At 42.2% G+C, this 21,118-nt stretch overlaps 2 protein-coding genes across 5 annotated transcripts in view; one reads left to right on the forward strand and one right to left on the reverse strand.

Moving 5' to 3' along the window:
- ppp2r5ca (protein phosphatase 2, regulatory subunit B', gamma a) overlaps positions 1-14,681 on the reverse strand; it is a 50,462-nt gene extending 35,781 nt beyond the window's left edge. The window contains exons 1-3 of one of the 3 annotated variants that reach the window (XM_036955172.1): positions 13,956-14,681; positions 10,796-10,864; positions 9,159-9,312 (exon numbers count right to left, since the gene is read on the reverse strand). In XM_036955172.1, the coding sequence (XP_036811067.1) occupies positions 9,159-9,312; positions 10,796-10,864; positions 13,956-14,120 (388 nt within the window). In that variant the 5' untranslated portion in view covers positions 14,121-14,681. The remainder of the gene's footprint in view (positions 1-9,158; positions 9,313-10,795; positions 10,865-13,955) is intronic. The other 2 variants (XM_036955173.1, XM_036955174.1) reach the window with 2 other exon arrangements.
- Positions 14,682-14,810: 129 nt separating this feature from the next.
- The window catches only part of dync1h1 (dynein, cytoplasmic 1, heavy chain 1), a 55,727-nt gene continuing 49,419 nt past the window's right edge, over positions 14,811-21,118 (forward strand). For both annotated transcript variants that reach the window (XM_036955170.1, XM_036955171.1), the window contains exon 1: positions 14,811-15,162. In XM_036955170.1, coding sequence (XP_036811065.1) covers positions 14,910-15,162 — 253 coding nt within the window. In that variant the 5' untranslated portion in view covers positions 14,811-14,909. The remainder of the gene's footprint in view (positions 15,163-21,118) is intronic.

Here is a 21,118-nt window from a genome sequence, read left to right on the forward strand (position 1 = left end):
CTTTGATGATACAGTGGTAGCAATTAGAGGTCGACCGATTAATCTGAATGGCCGATTAATTAGGGCCGATTTCAAGTTTTCATAACAATCGAAAATTTGTTTTTTTCGACTCTGATTTTGAAGATTAATTTTTTTATTTATTTATTTTAACACCTTTATTTAACTAGGCAAGTCAGTTAAGAACACATTCTTATTTTCAATGACGGCCTAGGAACGGTGGGTTAACTGCCTTGTTCAGGGGCAGAACGACAGATTTTTACCTTTGTCAGCCTGGGGATTCAATCTTGTAACCTTACAGTTAACTAGTCCAACGCTCTAACCACCTGTCTCACAAGGAGCCTGCCTGTTATGCGAATGCAGTAAGAAGCCAATGTAAGTTGCTAGCTAGCATTAAACTTCTCATAAAAAACAATAAATCAATCATAATCACTAGTTATAACTACACATGGTTGATGATATTACTAGTTTAACTAGCGTGTCTTGCGTTGCATATAATCGATTCGGTGCGCATTTGCGAAAAAGGACCGTCGTTGCTCCAACGTGTACCTAACCATAAACATCAATGCCTTTCTTAAAATCAATACACAGAAGTATATATTTTTAAACCTGCATATTTAGCTAAAAGAAATCCAGGTTAGCAGGCAATATTAACCAGGTGAAATTGTGTCACTTCTCTTGCGTTCATTGCACATAGGGTCAGGGTATATGCAACAGTTTGGGCCGCCTGGCTCTTTGCAAACTAATTTGCCAGAATTTTACATAATTATGACATAACATTGAAGGTTGTACAATGTAACAAGAATATTTAGACTTAGGGATGCCACCCGTTAGATAAAATACGGAACGGTTCCGTATTTCACTGAAAGAATAAACGTTTTGTTTTCGAGATGATAGTTTCCGGATTCGACCATATTAATGACCTAAGGCTCGTATTTCTGTGTGTTATTATGTTATAGTTAAGTCTATGATTTGAGAGAGCAGTCTGGCTGAGCGATGGTAGGCACCAGCAGGCTCGTAAGCATTCATTCAAACAGCACTTTCGTGCCTTTTGCCAGCAGCTCTTCGCAATGCTTCAAGCATTGCGCTGTTTATGGCTTCAAGCCTATCAACTCCCGAGATTAGGCTGGTGTAACCGATGTGAAATGCCTAGCTAGTTAGCAGGGTGCGCGATGGAAGCTATACTGTTACACTGGCAATACTAAAGTGCCTATAAGAACATCCAAAAGCCAAAGGTTAATGAAATACAAATCGTAGAGAGAGAAATAGTCCTATAATTCCTATAATAACTACAACCTAAAACTTCTTACCTGTTCTCATGTTCTGAGCAAGGAACTGACACGTTAGCTTACACGTTAGCTTTCTTACATGGCACATATTGCACTTTTACTTTCTTCTCCAACACTTTGTTTTTGCATTATTTAAACCAAATTGAACATGTTTCATTATTTATTTAAGGCTAAATTGATTGTATTGATGTATTATATTAAGTTAAAATCTTCATTCAGTATTGTTCTAATTGTCATTATTACAAATACATTTAAAATTTAAAAAAATAAACGTTTTTACATCGGCCGATTAATCGGTATCAGCTTTTTTTTGTCCTCCAATAATCGGTACCGGCGTTGAAAAATCATAATCGGTCGACCTCTAGTAGTAATACATGGTTATAACATCTACCGAAAAGACAGAAATGCCAACAGAGGCGGTATTGCTGTCTATATTCAGAACCACATTCCTGTAAAGCTTAGAGACAATTTCATGTTAAATATTATTGAAATAATATGGCTACAGGTTCATCTGCCTCACCTAAAGCCCCATTCGTGTTGGAAGCTGCTATAGACCACCAAGTGCTAACAGTCAGTATCTGGATGTGATATCAACAGAGAAATATATTTTCTGGGTCATTTAAATATTGACTGGCTATCATCAAGCTGCCCACTCAGGAAAAAACTTCAAACTGTAACCAGTGCCTGCAACCTGGATCAGGTTGTCAGTCAACCACCAGAGTAGTTACAAACAGCACAGGAATTAAATCATAGACATGTATTGATCACGTTTTTTACTGACGCTGCAGATATTTGCTTTAAAGCAGCATCCAAATCCATAGGATGTAGTGATCACAATAGAGTAGCCATATCTGGGAAAGCCAAAGTTCCAGAGGCTGGGCCTAATATAGTGTATAAGAGGTCATACAATACGTTTTGTAGTGATTCATATGTTGATTATGTAAAGAATATTTGCTGGTCTGTGGTGTGTAATGAGGAGCAACCAGACGCGGCACTTGACACATTTATGAAATTACTTATTCCAGTTATTAATAAGCACGCAGACATTAAGAAAATGACTGTAAAAACTGTTAAATCCCCTTGGATTGATGAGGAATTTTAAAATTGTATGGTTGAGATGGATGTGACAAAAGGTATGGCATTTAAGTCTGGCAGCCCAACTGATTGGCAAACGTACTGCAAATTAAGGAATCATGTGACTAAACTAAAGAAAATGAAACTACACTATGAAACAAATATACATTATATTAAGAATGATAGTAAACAGCTTGTAAGCTGGTAAATGAAATTTTTGGGGGGGGAAAGCCAACTCGGCTCCTTCATTCATTGAATCAGATGGCTCATTCATCACAAAGCCCACTGATATTGCAAAGTACTTTAATGACTTTTCATTGGCAAGATACGCAAACTTGGGGATGACATGCCAGCAACAAACGCTGACACTACACATCCAAGTCTATCGGACCAAATTATGAAAGACAAGAATTGTACTTTTGAATTCTGTAAAGTCAGTGTGGAAAAGGTGAAAAGATTATTGTTGTCTATCAACAATGACAAGCCACCGGGGTCTGACAATCTGGATGGAAAATTACTGAGGATTATAGCAGACGATATTGATGATTGGCTGAGAGAAATTGATGATAGAATGATTGTGGGGGTTGTCTTGTTAGACTTCAGTGCAGCTTTTGACATTATTGATCATAGTCTACTGCTGGAAAAACATGTGTTATGGCTTTACACCCCCTGCTATAATGTGGCTAAAGAGTTACTTGTCTAACAGAACACAGAGGGTGTTCTTTAATGGAAGTCTCTCAAATATAATCCAGTTAGAATCAAGAATCAGAATCAGGAATTTTTACTAACGACATACCACTGACTGAGTAATGACTCAACACTATACACGTCAGCTACTACAGCGACTGAAATGACTGCAACACTCAACAAAGAGCTGCAGTTAGTTTCAGAGTGGGTGGCAAGGAATAAGTTAGCCCTAAATAATTCAAAAACTAAAAGCTATGTATTTGGGACAAAACACTCACTAAACCCTAAACCTCAACTAAATCTTGTAATGAATAACGTGGAAATTGAGCAAGGTGAGATGACTAAACTGCTTGGATCAACACTAGATTGTAAACTGTCATGGTCAAAACATATTGATGCACTAGTAGCTGAGATGGAGAGAAGTCTGTCTATAATAAAGCAATGCTCTGCCTTTTTAACAACACTATCAACAAGGCAGGTCCTACAAGCCCTAGTTTCTACCTTCTTAACAACACTATCAACAAGGCAGGTCTTACAGGCCCTAGTTTTGTCGCAACTTGACTACTGTTCAGTCGTGTGGTCAGGTGCCACAAAAAAAGAGACTTAGGAAAATTGCATTTGGCTCAGAACAGGGCAGCACGGCTGGCCCTCAGAACAGGGCAGCACGGCTGGGCCTTGGATGTACACAGAGAGCTAATGTTAATAACATGCTTGTCAATCTCTCCTGGCTGAAAGTGGAGGAGCGATTGACTTCATCGCTACTTATATTTATGAGAGGTATTGACATGAATGCACCAAGCTGTCAGTCTAAACTACTGGCACACAGCTCGGACACCCATGCATACCCCACAAGACATGCCGCAAGAGGTCTCTTCACAGTCCCCAAGTCTTCCCATAGTCCAACAGACTATGGGAGGCACACAGTACTACATAGAGCCATGACTACATAGAACTCAATTCCACATCAGGTAACTGACGCAAGCAGTAAAATTAGAAAACAGATTGAAAAAACACCTTACGGTACAGCGGGGACTGTGAAGCAACATAAACACACACAGACACTACTATAGATATGTGCTAGTGGGGGAGTAGGGGCCTGAGGGCACACAATTGTATAAACTGCCTTCATTTTGTTGGACCCCAGGAAGTGTAGCTGCTGCTTTGGCAACGGGATAGATAATAAACAGTAACAGCGTATCTGATGAGTCAAAAGAGATTAGTGCAAAAAGGGTATTTGCAGATATTCCGGGTAGCTATTGGTTAACTATTTAGCAGTCGTACAGCTTGGGGGAAGAAGCTGTTCAGGGTCCTGTTGGTTCCAGATTTGGTGCATCAGTACTGCTTGCCGTGCAGTAGCAGAGATAAGTCTATGACATGGGTGGCTGGAGTCTGACAATTTTATGTAGCTCTGCTGTCAGAAGTGTTATCCTCAGGACAGTTTGACAGTGAATAATAATTTGTGAAACATGGAAATTATTTGTCGGTGCATTATATGTTTTAGAAAACCCTATTTAGTCTGCACAAAAAATATTGTCTTCTCTACACAAGTGAAAAGAGTAGTGGGAAAACTTCAGTAGCAGAGAACTCACATGCAGGGCATTAAATGCCAACTGACCATTGAAGTTGGAGAGGGTAACTAGACAAGAGTAAATTATCGTTGTCCTTGTTTCAGTCTCCATCACATCCTTGTTTCAGGATCCATCACGTCCTTGTTTCAGGATCCATCACGTCCTTGTTTCAGGATCCATCACGTCCTTGTTTCAGGATCCATCACGTCCTTGTTTCAGGATCCATCACGTCCTTGTTTCAGGACCCATCACGTCCTTGTTTCAGCCTCCATCACGTCCTTGTTTCAGCCTCCATCACGTCCTTGTTTCAGCCTCCATCACGTCCTTGTTTCAGCCTCCATCACGTCCTTGTTTCAGCCTCCATCACGTCCTTGTTTCAGCCTCCATCACGTCCTTGTTCCAGCCTACTAACACTTTTCCTCCTCAACCTGCACATTATGCTTTCAGTGTGTTGTCTTGTTTGCTTCTGATCTGGAAAAGACAGTCCGATGTGTTTTTATGGACTGTGTTTTATCTTGCCAAAAAGGTTAAAGTGCTGACATTTCATGAGTAGCCAAGCACTAATACACCTGTTAATCAAAACCCATAGATTGCAGCGCTGAGATGGCAAGAATAGGGCTGAGTAACGACAATTAGCATAATTGCGGATCACATGGATCTCTGAAGAGAGAACTTAACGGTCTGCACCTCTTTCTAATTATAATCTACGAGCCAGGCTTAAGGTTATTAAAGGAGGGCAGCCTACCTGCCCCAATAGAGGAGGGCAGCCTACCTGCCCCAATAGAGGAGGGCAGCCTACCTGCCCCAATAGAGGAGGGCAGCCTACCTGCCGCAATAGAGGAGGGCAGCCTACCTGCCGCAATAGAGGAGGGCAGCCTACCTGCCGCAATAGAGGAGGGCAGCCTACCTGCCGCAATAGAGGAGGGCAGCCTACCTGCCGCAATAGAAGAGGGCAGCCTACCTGCCGCAATATAAGAGGGCAGCCTACCTGCCGCAATAGAAGAGGGAAGCCTACCTGCCGCAATAGAAGAGGGCAGCCTACCTGCCGCAATAGAAGAGGGCAGCCTACCTGCCGCAATAGAAGAGGGCAGCCTACCTGCCGCAATAGAAGAGGGCAGCCTACCTGCCACAATAGAGGAGGGCAGCCTACCTGCCACAATAGAAGAGGGCAGCCTACCTGCTACAATAGAAGAGGGCAGCCTACCTGCCACAATAGATGAGGGCAGCCTACCTGCCACAATAGAGGAGGGCAGCCTACCTGCAACAATAGAAGAGGGCAGCCTACCTGCTAAAATAGAAGAGGGCAGCCTACCTGCCACAATAGAAGAGGACACCATACCTGCTGCAATAGAGGAGGGCAGCCTACCTGCCACAATAGAAGAGGACAGCCTACCTGCTGAAATAGAGGAGGGCAGCCTACCTGCTGCAATAGAGGAGGGCAGCCTACCAGCTACAATAGAAGAGGGCAGCCTACCTGCCACAATAGATGAGGGCAGCCTACCTGCCACAATAGAGGAGGGCAGCCTACCTGCAACAATAGAGGAGGGCACCATACCTGCTGCAATAGAGGAGGGCAGCCTACCTGCTACAATAGAAGAGGGCACCATACCTGCTGCAATAGAGGAGGGCAGCCTACCAGCTACAATAGAGGAAACACAGTACAGGGTGTGAGCTCCATTGGAAACTGGGTTGGGGTCAATTCCATTGCTGTTCAGTCAATTCAGGAAGTAAACTGACATTTCAGAAATGTAACTAAGGAGAATTTAATTAACATAAATCCAAATGAAATTGACCCCAGCCCTGATTGGCTGATATTCTACCACCATAAGAGAAGCCTCTCCAATAGGGAAACTCATGAGACGGTATAGGCTAACAGAATACCATCTTGTTCCTTATTTCTCAAGGTGTCTTTCCTAATGCATATGTACGTTCCAATCTATGCCAAAGGCCTGGAGCATTAAAGATTCATTTTAGGACTAGACTTTAAAAATAGGCATTTACCATTAATTTACCATTTATCCAAGTCTCCCGATTGCAGCTTCCAAATGTTTATATGACTTCTAAGTCGTCTGACACAGGTGAATAACATTTAGAGATTTATGACGCCTATCCGTTTAGTGGGGTTATTGGTGCCTGCCAAGTGGGTGAATGTACTGCAACAAGTAAGAACACATAAACCATTGTAGTCTGACATACTGTAACTTTACATTTGTAGGTATGTAGGTATTCAAATGTTTTGAGAGAAGCTCCCTGCTCGCCTATCAGATGCAGTTAGTTAGCAAATAACTTATAATTTATATGTATGTCATTAGCTATTTGCCAGGGAATAGTGGACTGTCAACAATACATAGTGATGCGCGGGGGGGCAGTCCTGTACAGCCACAGTGCAGTCCTTAAACATGTCAGGTGTGATTTGTGTGATGACATTAAAAGGTTTGGCTTGCTCAGACATGCTCCGGTTGCTCCCACCTTTGCTTAGAGTGGTTACTGCAAAACAAACCAAGGACAACACCAATGCCTTTGTGTTGTCTGGTAGAGAAAAACAATATCCATACTGGCGTCTAAGTGTAGAATGCACGGCCAATACACTGCTTCTCTGTACGTAGTAAGATATGCTAGTAATGTTGGATCAGTAGGAAGGAGAGTTGTGTTTGTGGTCTGGGGGGACAAAACATGTTGTGCTCTGATATCCTTATTAGCATCGGCTACAACTTGGAATGCAATGCCAATACACTGCATTCTATGTAGTATGCTATTGTATGGATATTGGCACAGAACCAAGCACTGTTTAAACACGGTTTAAGCTTTGAACGTGCCTGGTTGATTGTGTACAATCAACATAATTCCTCTATAGAAAAGTAATACCTCTGTTTGTGGTTCTTTGTTGTCAATCAATCAGTCATTCAACCAATCAATGTCTTTCTTCTGCGGGTAAGAAGAAGAGACCCACTGGGCTCAGATGAAAACAAAAATACAAAATTCCCTTACGTTGATGCCGTGTCACCATATCCAATCAGTTTACCATTCAACGTCATCACATATACTTTTTGGTCTGAAATGACGTGGAAACAACATTGATTTAACCAATTTGTTTGGCCCCAATGGGGAGCGCACTGTAGGATACTTTTCTGAAAGCAAACGATCTTGTCTGTAATGCTCTGTGTAAACAACTGAGTCATGTAAAGGTGTAAACCTCAACCCCCTATATCTCATCGAGTGCATCACACAGGTAAGACCAAACAACAACTGCCAAGTATCTGTATAAAATATAAAATCACTCAGTCAGTCCTTTCAATCACTGTTGGTGGGCAGCATGTCGAATGGTACATCATGTCACTCTGCTCCCTCGAATATTACATAACAATCTATACTTAAATTATTTTATTTTTTTAATTAAAAACAATAAATGGAAACAAAACAGTGGAAATAAAGGATTTTTATCTAGATTTGCGGAGAGTCTATTTCTCAGGTTAATTATTTCCAAGAAGCAATACAGGGCCCTATACCGAAAGCATCTCAGAGTAGGATTGCGGATCTATTCATTTTTATCTGAAAAAGCTAAACTGATCCTAGATCAGCACTCCTACTCAGAGACACTTTGTGAATATGGGCCCTGGGCCCATATGTGTGCTGAGATATGATCTGAATAGCAAAACTAATATTAACGAATAACATTATATAAACAAGATGGCAGCTGATACTAGATCAGCACTCTATTTTGTCATTTGTTTAATTTTATTGAATATTAAAACATACAAATCTACCTGCAGTGAAGCCGCTCAAGATTATATTACATTCAGTCATCTAACAGACCCATCTAGAGTGATCCACAGAAGCAACCATGGTCAACACTCTTACCTTAACTGTGCCGATTCCATAGTGGCACCAATCCCACTAATGACCGATCTTTGTCTCAAGACTCCATTTGAATCACTGTTACCCTAGACATGATGTGCAGTCCGTCTCTAGGGACTATCTGTTTCTTCAAGATAAGACTTGAGATACAGTTGAGTGCAGATGATTAGCATTGGCGATAGACATGAACTGCCATCCGCTATGGTCTAAATAATGTAGCACGCTAAGTCCTGAAGGTTAAAAAGCTGGTTATGAGAATCCTAGGAGCCTATGAATTGTTAATATAACCTCCCCTGATCCTAATAGGTCAGAACTAACGGTGCTACGCTAATGTCATGCATGTGATTACCGGTAAACACAGAATGTGTGAGCCCTTGAGACATATTGAACTCAACTGTACAATGATAAACTGAGAACAGTGAATATTTAAGAGGAGTCACTAACTTCTTGTCCTACTCCGATTCTAAAACGTCATCTTTGAGGCCATATTGGAAGTGAGAGAGTGTTTGTTTGGAACCACACTCTTGTGATAAGTAACCTTTCCTGAGACCTGAAGACTTACATTGGCTCCCTGAGCTAATACCTAGGCTTTAGCTCAGTGGGCTAACACAGTCTTGTTAACTCGGAGACTTGAGTTTGAACCACCCGAGTCTGTCACGTGTACTGTATATGTGCATCTCAAGAGTACCTTTAATAGCAGGCAGCGTCTGCAGCTTCCTATTGGTGCTGATGGGGAAGACAGACGCACTCAGCCTCCGCTCCCTATTGACTGCTGAGTTTGAGCCAGGTTTCACCCTCAGCAGCTGGGTGTTAGGCGGCTGCGCGCTCTTCTTATTGGAACCCTGTGGAAACAAGAGTCGCAAAGCGAGGGTTCCCGTTACTGGCCAGCAGTTTCCTGCCCAAGGAAGCCAGGGATCACAATTACCCAAATTGTTTCCACAGGGAGGAGTCAGTGATGATGTGGAGTTGTGGTTAAGGGTCATGTTCCTCTTCCAAATCAGATGTTTCCCTGGGAGGGAACCTGATCAGAGGTGCTGTGTGTGTGTGTGTGTGTGTGTGTGTGTATGTATACGGTCTCTGTTGACACAGGGTGTGTAATGGAGTCCCACAGAGACAGATAACTGATAGAGCTGTACAGGCAGTGATAGTGGCATCATGCTGTCTGTCTGTCTGACTGTCTGTCTGTCTGTCTGTCTGTCTGCCTGCCTGCCTGTCTTCTCAAGGTTCAAAAGTTGTCTGGAAGTGTAAATTACGAATATGGACAGAGTTGTTCTCATCTCACCCTCTGCAATATCCTGGGTGTATTTTCCAGGTAATGATAACCACAAAACACACCCCAGATAAAAAACAGTATTACTATGCAATAAATGCTATATGATACACAATAATATTTGTTTAACAGTGACAACTGTGTGTTATCAATATCGTATCACTTCATTGTGACTACAGATAAAAAGTAATAACAGTCAATAGGCTTGCTGCTACGATTCTCTTCTAATCAGTATTCATGTTCACACTGGTGTGGTAATTATACAGCACAAGAGCCTCTTGGTCAAGGGACTTATCAGATATACATATGTTTTAAGTCTAAATAAATACTACAGTACCATACTGTAGGACCATACGGATAGACTGTAGACAGCCAGATGTGACTGTCTAGTTTTAGTCAGTACCTAACAGTCGATAAACTGACAGTGTATTAAAAAAACACTTACAATGCATAACACTAATATTGATTAGTAGGTTTTCTAAGAACTCTGCATGCCAGAGGAACCCTGAGGCTTTGTTCCAAATGGCACCTTTTCCCTATTTAGTGCACTACTTTTGGTCAGAGCCTTATATGCCCCTGTGCACTAGATAGGGAATAGGGTACCATTTTGGAAACACTGACAGTGTATTTATAGAGCCAGAAGTCTGAAGCTAGAAAGGCTCTAAAAAGGTGAAAGAGGATTCATGACATCTCTCATTAGACCGGTTTGTTCTTTCCACTAACCCCAATTAACCCCAGATAAAGTCATATATTCCTTGGCTCATTGAGTACTTGTACAGCTTCCCGAGAAGACACCTTCCTTTGCCTATTTTAGAAGAATCCATGCAGTTTGTTTCACACATGAGTGTAAAAGTATATTGATTTTCACCTTGCTTGATAAGTACTTGATGGGTGTAGATAGAATATAACAGAACAAAACAAAGATGGGTCCAACTCTGTTTTCAAATCAAAAGGTTCATCAGTATCATTGTTCATCAGTACTTTCCAACTTTTTTTTAGATTTCTTTGAAGTATGGTGGCAAAACTAAGAAAATACAGGTTGGACTGCTTCCTACCTCATGGTCAGAGTTGGAATGTCCATTTTTGCATCCAGGTTTGCTTGATTTCACAGGCTTGGAAGATTCCTACATAAGACAGACAAACTGTGTGAGTGACAGTAGGCCCAGGTTAGATAAACAGATAGATAGATAGATAGATCTGGCAAAAAGTACTTGAATCAGTTAGAGAACACATTGCCCTTTATGGTTGTGAGATCTGGGGTCCACTCACCAACCAAGAATTCACAAAATGGGACAAACACCAAAAACAGTGTACAATGTAAAACACCAAATAATGCATGCAGAGCAGAATTAGGCCAATTCCCACTAATGATCAAAATCCAGAAAATAGCCTTGCTATTGAGAGAGGCTGCTGTTGGCAGACCTGGCTCTCAAGAGAAGACAGGCTATGTGAACACTGTCCAAAAAAACAAGGTGGAAACTGAGCTGCACTTCCCAACCTCCTGCCCAATGTATGAGATTACACAGTCCCACAAAGAATTTGAAAACAAATCCAATTTTGATAAACTCCCATATTTATTGGGTGAAATACCACAGTGTGCCATCACAGTAGCAACATTTGTGACCTGTTGCCACAAGATAAGGGCAACCAGCAGTGGTGTAAAGTACTTAAGTAAAAATACTTTCAAGTACTTCTTAACTTGTTTTTGGGGGGGTATCTGTGCATTCCATATATTTTCCCTGACATCCAAAAGTACTCGTTACATTTGAATGCTTAGCAGGACAGGAAAATAGTCACATTCACACACTTATCAAGAGAGCAACTCTGGTAATCCCTACTGCATCTGATCAAAATACTTTTACACTTTTACTCAAGTAGTATGTCACAGGGGGACTTTCACTTTTACTTGAGTAATTTTCTATCAAGGTATCTTTACTTTTACTCAAGTAATACTAAACTCAGCACTGTCAACTGTGTTTATTCTCAGCAAACTTAACATGTGTAAATATTTGTATGAACATAAGATTCAACAACTGAGACATAAACTGAACATATTCCACAGACATGTGTCCCTGAACAAAGGGGGGCGGGGGGGGGGGTCAAAATCAAAAGTAACAGTCAGTATCTGGTGTGGCCACCAGCTGCACTAAGTACTGCAGTGCATCTCCTCCTCATGGACTGCACCAGATTTGCCAGTTCTTGCTGTGAGATGTTACCGCATCCTTCCACCAAGGCACCTGCAAGTTCCCGGACATTTCTGGGGGGAATGGCCCTAGCCCTCACCCTCCGATCCTACAGGTCACAGACGTGCTCAATGGGATTGAGATCCAGGCTCTTCGCTGGCCATGGCAGAACACTGACATTCCTGTCTTGCCGGAAATCACACACAGAACGAGCAGTATGGCTGGTGGCATTGTCATGCTGGAGGGTCATGTCAGGATGAGCCTACAGGAAGTGTACCACATGAGGGAGGATGTCTTCCCTGTAACGCACAGCATTGATATTGCCTGCAATGACAACAAGTTAAGTCGGATGATGCTGTAACACACTGCCCCAGACCATGACGGACCCTCCACCTCCAAATCGATCCCAATCCAGAGTACAGGCCTCGGTGTAACGCTCATTCCTTCGACGATAAACACAAATCCGACCATCACCCCTGGTGAGACAAAACGGCGACTTGTCAGTGAAGAGCACTTTTTGCCAGTCCTGTCTGGTCCAGTGACAGTGGGTTTGTGCCCATAGGCAACGTTGTTGCCAGTGATGTCTGGTGAGGACCTGCCTTACAACAGGCCTACAAGCCCTCAGTCCAACCTCTCTCAGCCTATTGCGGACAGTCTGAGCACTGATGGAGGGATTGTGGATTCCTGGTGTAACTCGGGCAGTTGTTGTTGCCATCCTGGATCTGTCTCGCAGGTGTGATGTTCGGATGTACCGATCCTGTGCAGGTGTTATACATGGGCTGCCATTGTGAGGACGATCAGCTGTCCGTCCTGTCTCCCTGTAGCACTGTCTTAGGGGTCTCACAGTACGGACATTGCAATTTATTGCCCTGGCTACATCTGCAGTCCTCATGCCTCCTTGTGTAACCAATGTGAAATGGCTAGCTAGTTAGCGGTGTGCGCGCTAATAGCGTTTGTGGCGCGATGGGTAACGATGCTTGATGGGTGTCAGTTGTCGATGTGTGCAGAAGGTCCCTGGTCCGAGCCCAGGTAGGGGCTATATTGATGCTGTTGACCCGGATTGCTGGTTGCTGCGGAAAAGGAGGTCAAAAGGGGGGGGGGGGGGGGGTGTAACCGATGTGAAATGGCTAGCTAGTTAGCGGTGGTGTGCGCTAATAGCATTTCAATCGGGTGACGTCACTCGCTCCGAGACCTGAAGTAGTTGCTCCCCTTGCTCTGCGAGGGCCGTGGGTTTTGTGGAGCGATGGGTAACGATGCTTCGTGGAAGGCAGTTGTTGATATGTGTAGAAGGACCCTGGTTCAAGCCCAGGTAGGGGCAAGGAGAGGGACGGAAGCTATACTGTTACACTTGCAGCATGCCTAAGACACGTTCACGCAGATGAGCAGGGACCCTGGGCATCTTTCTTTTGGTGTTTTTCAGAGTCAGTAGAAAGGCCTCTTTAGTGTCCTACGTTTTCATAACTGTGACCTTAATTGCCTACTGTCTATAAGCTGTTAGTGTCTTAACGACCGGTCCACAGGTGCATGTTCATTAATTGTTTATGGTTCATTGAACAAGCATGGGAAACAGTGTTTAAACCTTTTACAATAAATATCTGTGAAGTTATTTGGATTTTTAAGAATTATATTTGAAAGACAGGGTCCTGAAAAAGGGATGTTAATTGTTTTCTGAGTTTATTAGGTACTTTTTCCACCACTAACAACCAGTGAAGAACACACCATTGTAAATACAACCCATATTTATATGTATTTATTTTCCCTTTTGTACTTTAACTATTTCCACATCGTTACAACACTGCATATAGCCATAACATGACATTTAAATGTCTATACTGTTCATTTGTGATTGTTTATTTAACTTTAGTTTGTTATCTATTTCACTTGCTTTGGCAATATGTTTCCCATGCTAATAAAGATCCCTTTGAATTGAATTGAATTGAGAGAGACTCATTCAATAACCAATTAGGCTATTTCACCTATGAATCCTAACAGTTTTGTTATTCAATAATATCTTTACATCTAGCCTACTCACCTTATATTTTTTCCCTTTATTCGGCATTTTTAGGCGAGGGTCGGAGCCCCCCGTCCTTCTGAAAACTCCGTTCGCTCCCTCAATGCCTCTGATCCCTCCGTGTGACAAAAGTAGCCCACACCTCTGTTTTCGTCCATAGAGGTTTGAGTCGTTGACTTCGGTCATGTGACTTTAAAATCCATCCACACAGCTCTCCACTTCATTTACCGTCACTGCCTATGGTTACTGCACTGTCATAATCCTTAACGACCTTGTGCCAACTCAATAGGGGTGTCAGACAGACTGTGATAGGCTATAATATCAAGCTAGTCCGTACTAAATTTGTAATATGTCATAAAACGACAGGGATTTCAGTTTATTCACATCAAAATATATTAATAGAAGGTAAGAGAAATGACATTTGATTTAGTAGGTGCCTAGATAAATATAAACCTGTCTAAAAGAGTTTAATTGAAATGTTTTCCGTGACTGACACATTCTTGAATAGCAATACCGCCCCCTAGTGGTACAATTAGCTTGTAAATGCTCTTTCTGAACCCGCATTTGTTCAAAGATTGTTTTATCACAGAGACATATGAATTTTCGCGAAAATCTGATTGTTTCTTGTTAAAAATATACCACAAAGGTTGGGCAATACTGTAGTTTAGGTTAATATTAGTTTTCAGGCAGTAAAACAATATGAGTTTATCAGCCTACTCCCATTTCCCCCCCTTCAGACAAAAGTTGAGACCGGTCTGAATTGCATTGTGGGTAGCGTAGTAGTTTTATGGGACATTTCCATCGACTGAAAGCTTCAAATTCGTCATCTGGTACTACAAATACCAGCATGCACTGCATGAAGACATCTGAAGGGTAGCAAATGTACCGCCGCATTGACACGTTACCAGTTGATGTGGTTTGACCAGGCGTTTCTTTGTTCAGTCTACGACCGACTGTTGGTCGTTATTTCGGAAAATGTCGGACGGTGGCGGGGGCGACGATAGCTCCGGCACCATGGAGGTGTCTACTGCCGTACAAACGGTTGCTGATGCCGCGGTGCTGCAGAAGCATATTCGTAAACTTGTCCCTCTGCTCCTGGAAGATGGCGGCGATGCTCCGGCCTCCTTGGAAACCGCCCTAGAAGAGAAGAGCTCCATAGAGCAAATGAGGAAGTTTCTTTCGGACCCCCAAATTCACACCATTCTGGTTGAGAGAAGCACACTCAAAGGTCAGTCTGATTCAACTAAGGTAGTTAGTTAACTAACTAGCTAGTTAGTTTAAGAAATTGCTAGATAATTGTTTTTAAAAAAGAAATACAAAAATTGCTAGCTAATGGACTGCACCTTCGTAGGCTACATCTTAACGTTATCTAACCAGTCAAATGAAATGTACTCATGCTGCTGCAGCGTCCGTCAGAGGATTCCTCTCACCCAAACATTTACTGGCGGTTTACGTAGCTAAGTTAAAATGTCAGAGGTACAATCTTATAGAAAATACAAGGCAGTCTTGACTGCCAAAAGCAGATAACGTTTACAGTGGATGCGCGGTGCAATGAACGGCTCCGTTGTTCTATAGTTTTGCCCTCAGCTATAGGATCATGTGAAAATCAGGCTCCTGTTAGTCCTAGACCACTGTGCCAGATAGAAATGCCATTTCAGTCACACACGCACGTCTATATTCCTTTTATCATCTAGGCGTGGCACACTTAACTAAGGAAATTAGATAGTTATCTGTGCTGATCATATAGTTATCTGGCTACAGTGACGAGGAGTAGAAATGTCTCCATTCGAGTAATGGACTTTGATTGTTTTCTGTAGGCTTGGTTGGGATGCACAGACAGAAAGTGAATATTTATATGAATGCTGCAATGCAGATTTTTATCTCTAGCAGCAGTGAGTGACCTCATATTGCAGGGAGGGGAGCACAAAAGATTTGAGTCATCTCTGAAAGCAGTGTCATGCGCTCAGTAGGGTTGGGCGATTTTACGAATGTATCATCTATCGACTAGGTTTGACAGCCATCGTCGATAGATGACGCATTCGTAAAATTGCCTATCGACTAGGTTTGACAGCCATCGTCGATAGGCAATTTTACGAATGCGTCATCTATCGACTACGTTTGACAGCCATCGTCGATGGTGAAAACATCGTGATGTCATCAACATATTTGAACTTGACTACACCTCCGAAGTCTGGCAGAGCACCACATGTGTGTGGTAGTTAGACTACTAGCATAAATCAAGAGAACCGTGACTTAACTAGTTAAATAAAATAAAAAAATATTGTAAAGAGAGCGGAGAGGGCAAAATGTCAGCGCCTGACATGCCCCCCCCCCCCTCCAATGTCGGATGATCATGGGCCTTTTCAACTTCGTTGTCTTGGTTATTGTTTTACAATCTTAATTTCTCCTTAATCGCCATTCGATTTGAATGTGACTTGTTGGCCTAGGCATAGCCAAATCTTTCATGATCAACCATCAAATGAATATATTTGCCCAACGGATTTCCATTTCAGTTGTTTGCCAATAGCCGCCTAAATAAGTAACAATAGTAGTAATGAGAGGGGGAACAAACAATTGCAATATGGACTAATAAAATTGGAAGTTTAAACAAACTTTATACGTTTCTGCTTTACTTGACCAGAGTGTATGCAAAATAATTTGTGCAGTCAGAAAATTTCAAACCAAACGGGAAATAATAGGCTATAGGCCTACGCATACCCTTAGTCCATATAGACCTGATCAGAAGGAATTTGCCTCGACCACGCCAACAAATTGGGGGGACATTCTTTCCCATTGACCCCAATTGTCAACATTTTTGTTTTGTAATGTTGTTTTTTTGTTATACAGAATTTGCAAAGCATGCTGAAAATCTGCTGTGTTCAATGTACATGTAACCAGGTAAAAAAAAAACATAAACCTACAATTCACAATGCTCCCATGTAAGGAAAAAGACCTTGCGAGAAGAACCCTGTGCTGTGGCTTCAGGTTATTAGGTGTGGGAGAGTAGGGGAGATGTGAGGACCCAGCGTCCAAGTAGGCTTAACGTAGCTATGTGTATGGAAAACATTTCACCACCGGTAACAGGCTGACAACACTGCTCGTGTCGCGTGCGCGAGCGTTGCAAAAATAAATTCAGAAATCTTTGTTATTCTATTGTTGCACCCACACTGCTCGTGCGTGCCAACGAGCGTCTGCTTTGCCAAGGGATAAAAATAGAAATCAGTTATATTTCTGATGCAGATTGCGCTGCAAGTCCTGCCTCTCCCATCTACTCATTGGTTAATAGAAGCAGGTACCCGCGGGCCATTTCCTCATTGGTTATACCCTCGTGGGTGACTGAAAGACGAACAAGGTCAGTGGCGATAATGCACCTAATTTATGAAAGTTGCCAATCCCAATATAAAGTCAAGAGAAGAAAAGGCCTGGAAGGAAGAGATGACTAGAAACAATTTGGTTGACCATTTTAAGTGTGGATTAATTGAAGGAGTAGAGGACCTTGTGCATTTCAGGTAAAATAACAGCTCAATGTTTATATCCCAGGACAAATTAGCTAGCGCCAGCAAGCTAGCTAAATAGGACAAATTAGCTAGCAAGTGCAAGCTAACTAGCTAAATTGCCATATGTTTAATGCTTTTCGACCTGTCCCCAAATTAATATAATTGGTTCAGAGTGTTTTGATATTTTAACCTGCGTGTCGTGGTCACGTTTGGTGTGGGAGGACAAAATAAATGTATGCACAATGGCGCACGTGCGCAGCCTGTTTGGGTTCCGTGTAAGGCTGTATCACAACTGGCCGTGATTCGGTGGAGCACAATTTGGCCCAGCGTCGTCTGGGGTAGGCTGTCATTGTAAATAAGAATTTGTTATGAACCTTTTCTAGGGCAGGCGTTCTGCTAGCGGAACCCCTCCACAACATTCCGCTGCAAAGGCAGCGCGAGAAATTCAAAACCTTTAAAAAAAATGTTTTTATGTAACTTTCACACATGAACAAGTCCAATACAGCAAATGAAAGATAAACATCTTGTTAATCTACCCATTGTGTCCAATTAAAAAATAAATAAATAATGCTTTACAGCTAAAGCACAACCCATGATTATGTTAGGTCATAGCCAAGTCTAAAAAACACACAGCCATTTTTCCAGCCAAAGATAGGAGTCACAAAAAGCAGAAATAGAGAGAAAATGAATTACTAACCTTTGATCTTCATCAGATGACACTCATAGAACATCATGTTACACAATACATGTATGTTTTGTTTGATAATGTGCATATTTACATCCAAAAATCTGTTTACATTGGCACATTGCGTGCAGTAATGTTTTGATTCCAAAACATCCGGTGATTTTGCAGAAGTACTCATGATAAACCATGATAAAAGATACCACTGTTATTCACAGAATTAAAGATAGACTTCTCCTTAATGCAAACGCTGTGTCAGATTTCAAAAAACACTTTACGGAAAAAGCATAATCTGAGAACGGCGCCCAGAGCCCAAAACAGCCAGAGGATTATCTGCCATTTTGGAGTCAAGAGAAGCTGGAAATAACACCATAAATATTCACTTACCTTTGATCTTCATCTGAAGGCACTCCCAGGAATCCCAGTTCGACGACAAATGACTGATTTGTTCCATAAAGTTCCATCATTTATGTCCAAATAGCCACTTGTTGTTAGCGTGTTCAGCCCAGTAATCCATCTTCATGAGGCGCAGGCACTTCGTCCAGACAAACTTGAAAAGTTCAGATGTATGGAATCAATCTTTAGGATGTTTTTAACATAAAACATAAATAATGTTCCAATGGGAGAATTCCTTTGTCTGAAGAAAAGCACTGGAAAGAGAGGTAACTCTGTCGGGAGCGCGCGTCATGAGACCAAGGCACTCTGCCAGACCACTGACTGAGGTCTCATGAGCCCCTCCTTTATTGTAGAATCCTCATTCAAGTTTCTATAGACGATAATAATAATATGCATATATTAGCATCTGGGACAGAGTAGGAGGCAGTTCACTCTAGGCATGCTATTCATCCAAAAGTGAAAATGCTGCCCCCTATCCCAAAAGAGTTAACTGACTTGCCTTGTTTTATTTAACAACATTTAAAATACTTGTTTAGTATTGCCCGTTTTGTAATGCCACTCACTACTTGTATCTGTATAGTCCGTTTGTGTTGGTGGTCTTAGCTAGTTACCGGAACATTAAGCTAGCCATCACTCACTCACGTGGCTGCCCAGCACTGTGATGAAAAGGGATTTTCATACTTTCTTTTTTTAAAAGTAGTGAGAACACTCAGGAGCGGGAAATGTTGAAAATTGATCTTTAGAAATGCTGTACATTCCTTAAATTACGTTTTGTTAACTAAAACAAGCAGACAACAAGAAAATTGCATTTGAAAAAGGTCAAGTTTTTTGCTGTGAGCCAATGGGGTAACCTCGATAACCACATGTTGTTTTACCCCTCAGGTGGGTGGGGCTGTGATGTTCTATCTCATTCCGACTGGGCATATAGGCTACTGTCAATCCAATAAAAGTTGCAGTAGGCTAAACGTTATATATATGGAAGCTCTGTTTATTTATATATATATATATATAAAAATGGAAGAGGTGGATGGATGGGGGAATTTGGGGTTGTTGGTACTGTTTTTCTGTTGTCATATCTGATACATGCATACAGTGGGGAGAACAAGTATTTGAAACACTGCTGATTTTGCAGGTTTTCCTACATAAAAAGAATGTAGAGGTCTGTAATTTTTATCATAGGTACACTTCAACTGTGAGAGAGACGGAATCTAAAACAAAAATCCAGAAAATCACATTGTATAATTTTTAAGTAATTAATTTGCATTTTATTGCATGACAAGTATTTGATCACCTACCAACCAGTAAGAATTCCGGCTCTCACAGACATGTTCGTTTTTCTTTAAGAAGCCCTCCTGTTCTCCACTCATTACCTGTATTAACTGCACCTGTTTGAACTCGTTACCTGTGTAAAAGACACCTGTCCACACACTCAATCAAACAGACTCCAACCTCTCCACAATGGCCAAGACCAGAGAGCTGTGTAAGGACATCAGGGATAAAATGATAGACCTGCACAAGGCTGGGATGGGCTACAGGACAGTAGGCAAGCAGCTTGGTGGAAAGGCGACAACTGTTGGCGCAATTATTAGAAAATGGAGGAAGTTCAAGATGAGGGTCAATCACTCTCGGTCTGGGGCTCCATGCAAGATCTTCTCACCCTGTGGGGCATCAATGATCATGAGGAAGGTGAGGGATCAGGCCAGAACTACACGGCAGGACCTGGTCAATGACCTGAAGAGAGCTGGGACCACAGTCTCAAAGAAAACCATTAGTAACACATTATGCCGTCATGGATTAAAATCCTGCAGCGCACGCAAGGTCCCCCTGCTCAAGCCAGCGCATGTCCAGGCCCGTCTGAAGTTTGCCAATGAGCATCTGGATGATCCAGAGGAGGAATGGGAGAGGTCATGTGGTCTGATGAGACAAAAATAGAGCTTTTTGGTCTAAACTCCACTCGCCGTGTTTGGAGGAAGAAGAAGGATGAGTACAACCCCAAGAACACCATCCTAACCGTGAAGCATGGAGGTGGAAACATTGTTCTTTGGGGATGCTTTTCTGCAAAGGGGACAGGACGACTGCACCGTATTGAGGGGAGGATGGATGGGGCCATGTATCGTGAGATCTTGGCCAACAACCTCCTTCCCTCAGTAAGAGAATTGAATATGGGTCGTGGCTGGGTCTTCCAGCATGACAGCGACCCAAAACACACAGCCAGGGCAACTAAGGAGTGGCTGCGTAAGAAGCATCTCAAGGTCCTGGAGTGGCCTAGCCAGTGTCCAGACCTGAACCCAATAGAACATCTTTGGAGGGAGCTGAAAGTCTGTATTACCCAGCGACAGCCCCGAAACCTGATGGTTCTGGAGAAAGTCTGTATGGAGGAGTGGGCCAAAATCCCTGCTGCAGTGTGTGCAAACCTGGTCAAGAACTACGGGAAACGTATGATCTCTGTAATTGCAAACAAAGGTTTCTGTACCAAATATTAAGTTCTGCTTTTCTGATGTATCAAATACTTATGTCATGCAATAAAATGCAAATGAATTACTTAAAAATCATACAATGTGATTTTCTGGATTTTTGTTTTAGATTCCGTCTCTCACAGTTGAGGTGTA

Source organism: Oncorhynchus mykiss, chromosome 19 (assembly GCF_013265735.2).
Source record: "Oncorhynchus mykiss isolate Arlee chromosome 19, USDA_OmykA_1.1, whole genome shotgun sequence".
In the NCBI taxonomy this organism is placed as follows: domain Eukaryota; kingdom Metazoa; phylum Chordata; class Actinopteri; order Salmoniformes; family Salmonidae; genus Oncorhynchus; species Oncorhynchus mykiss.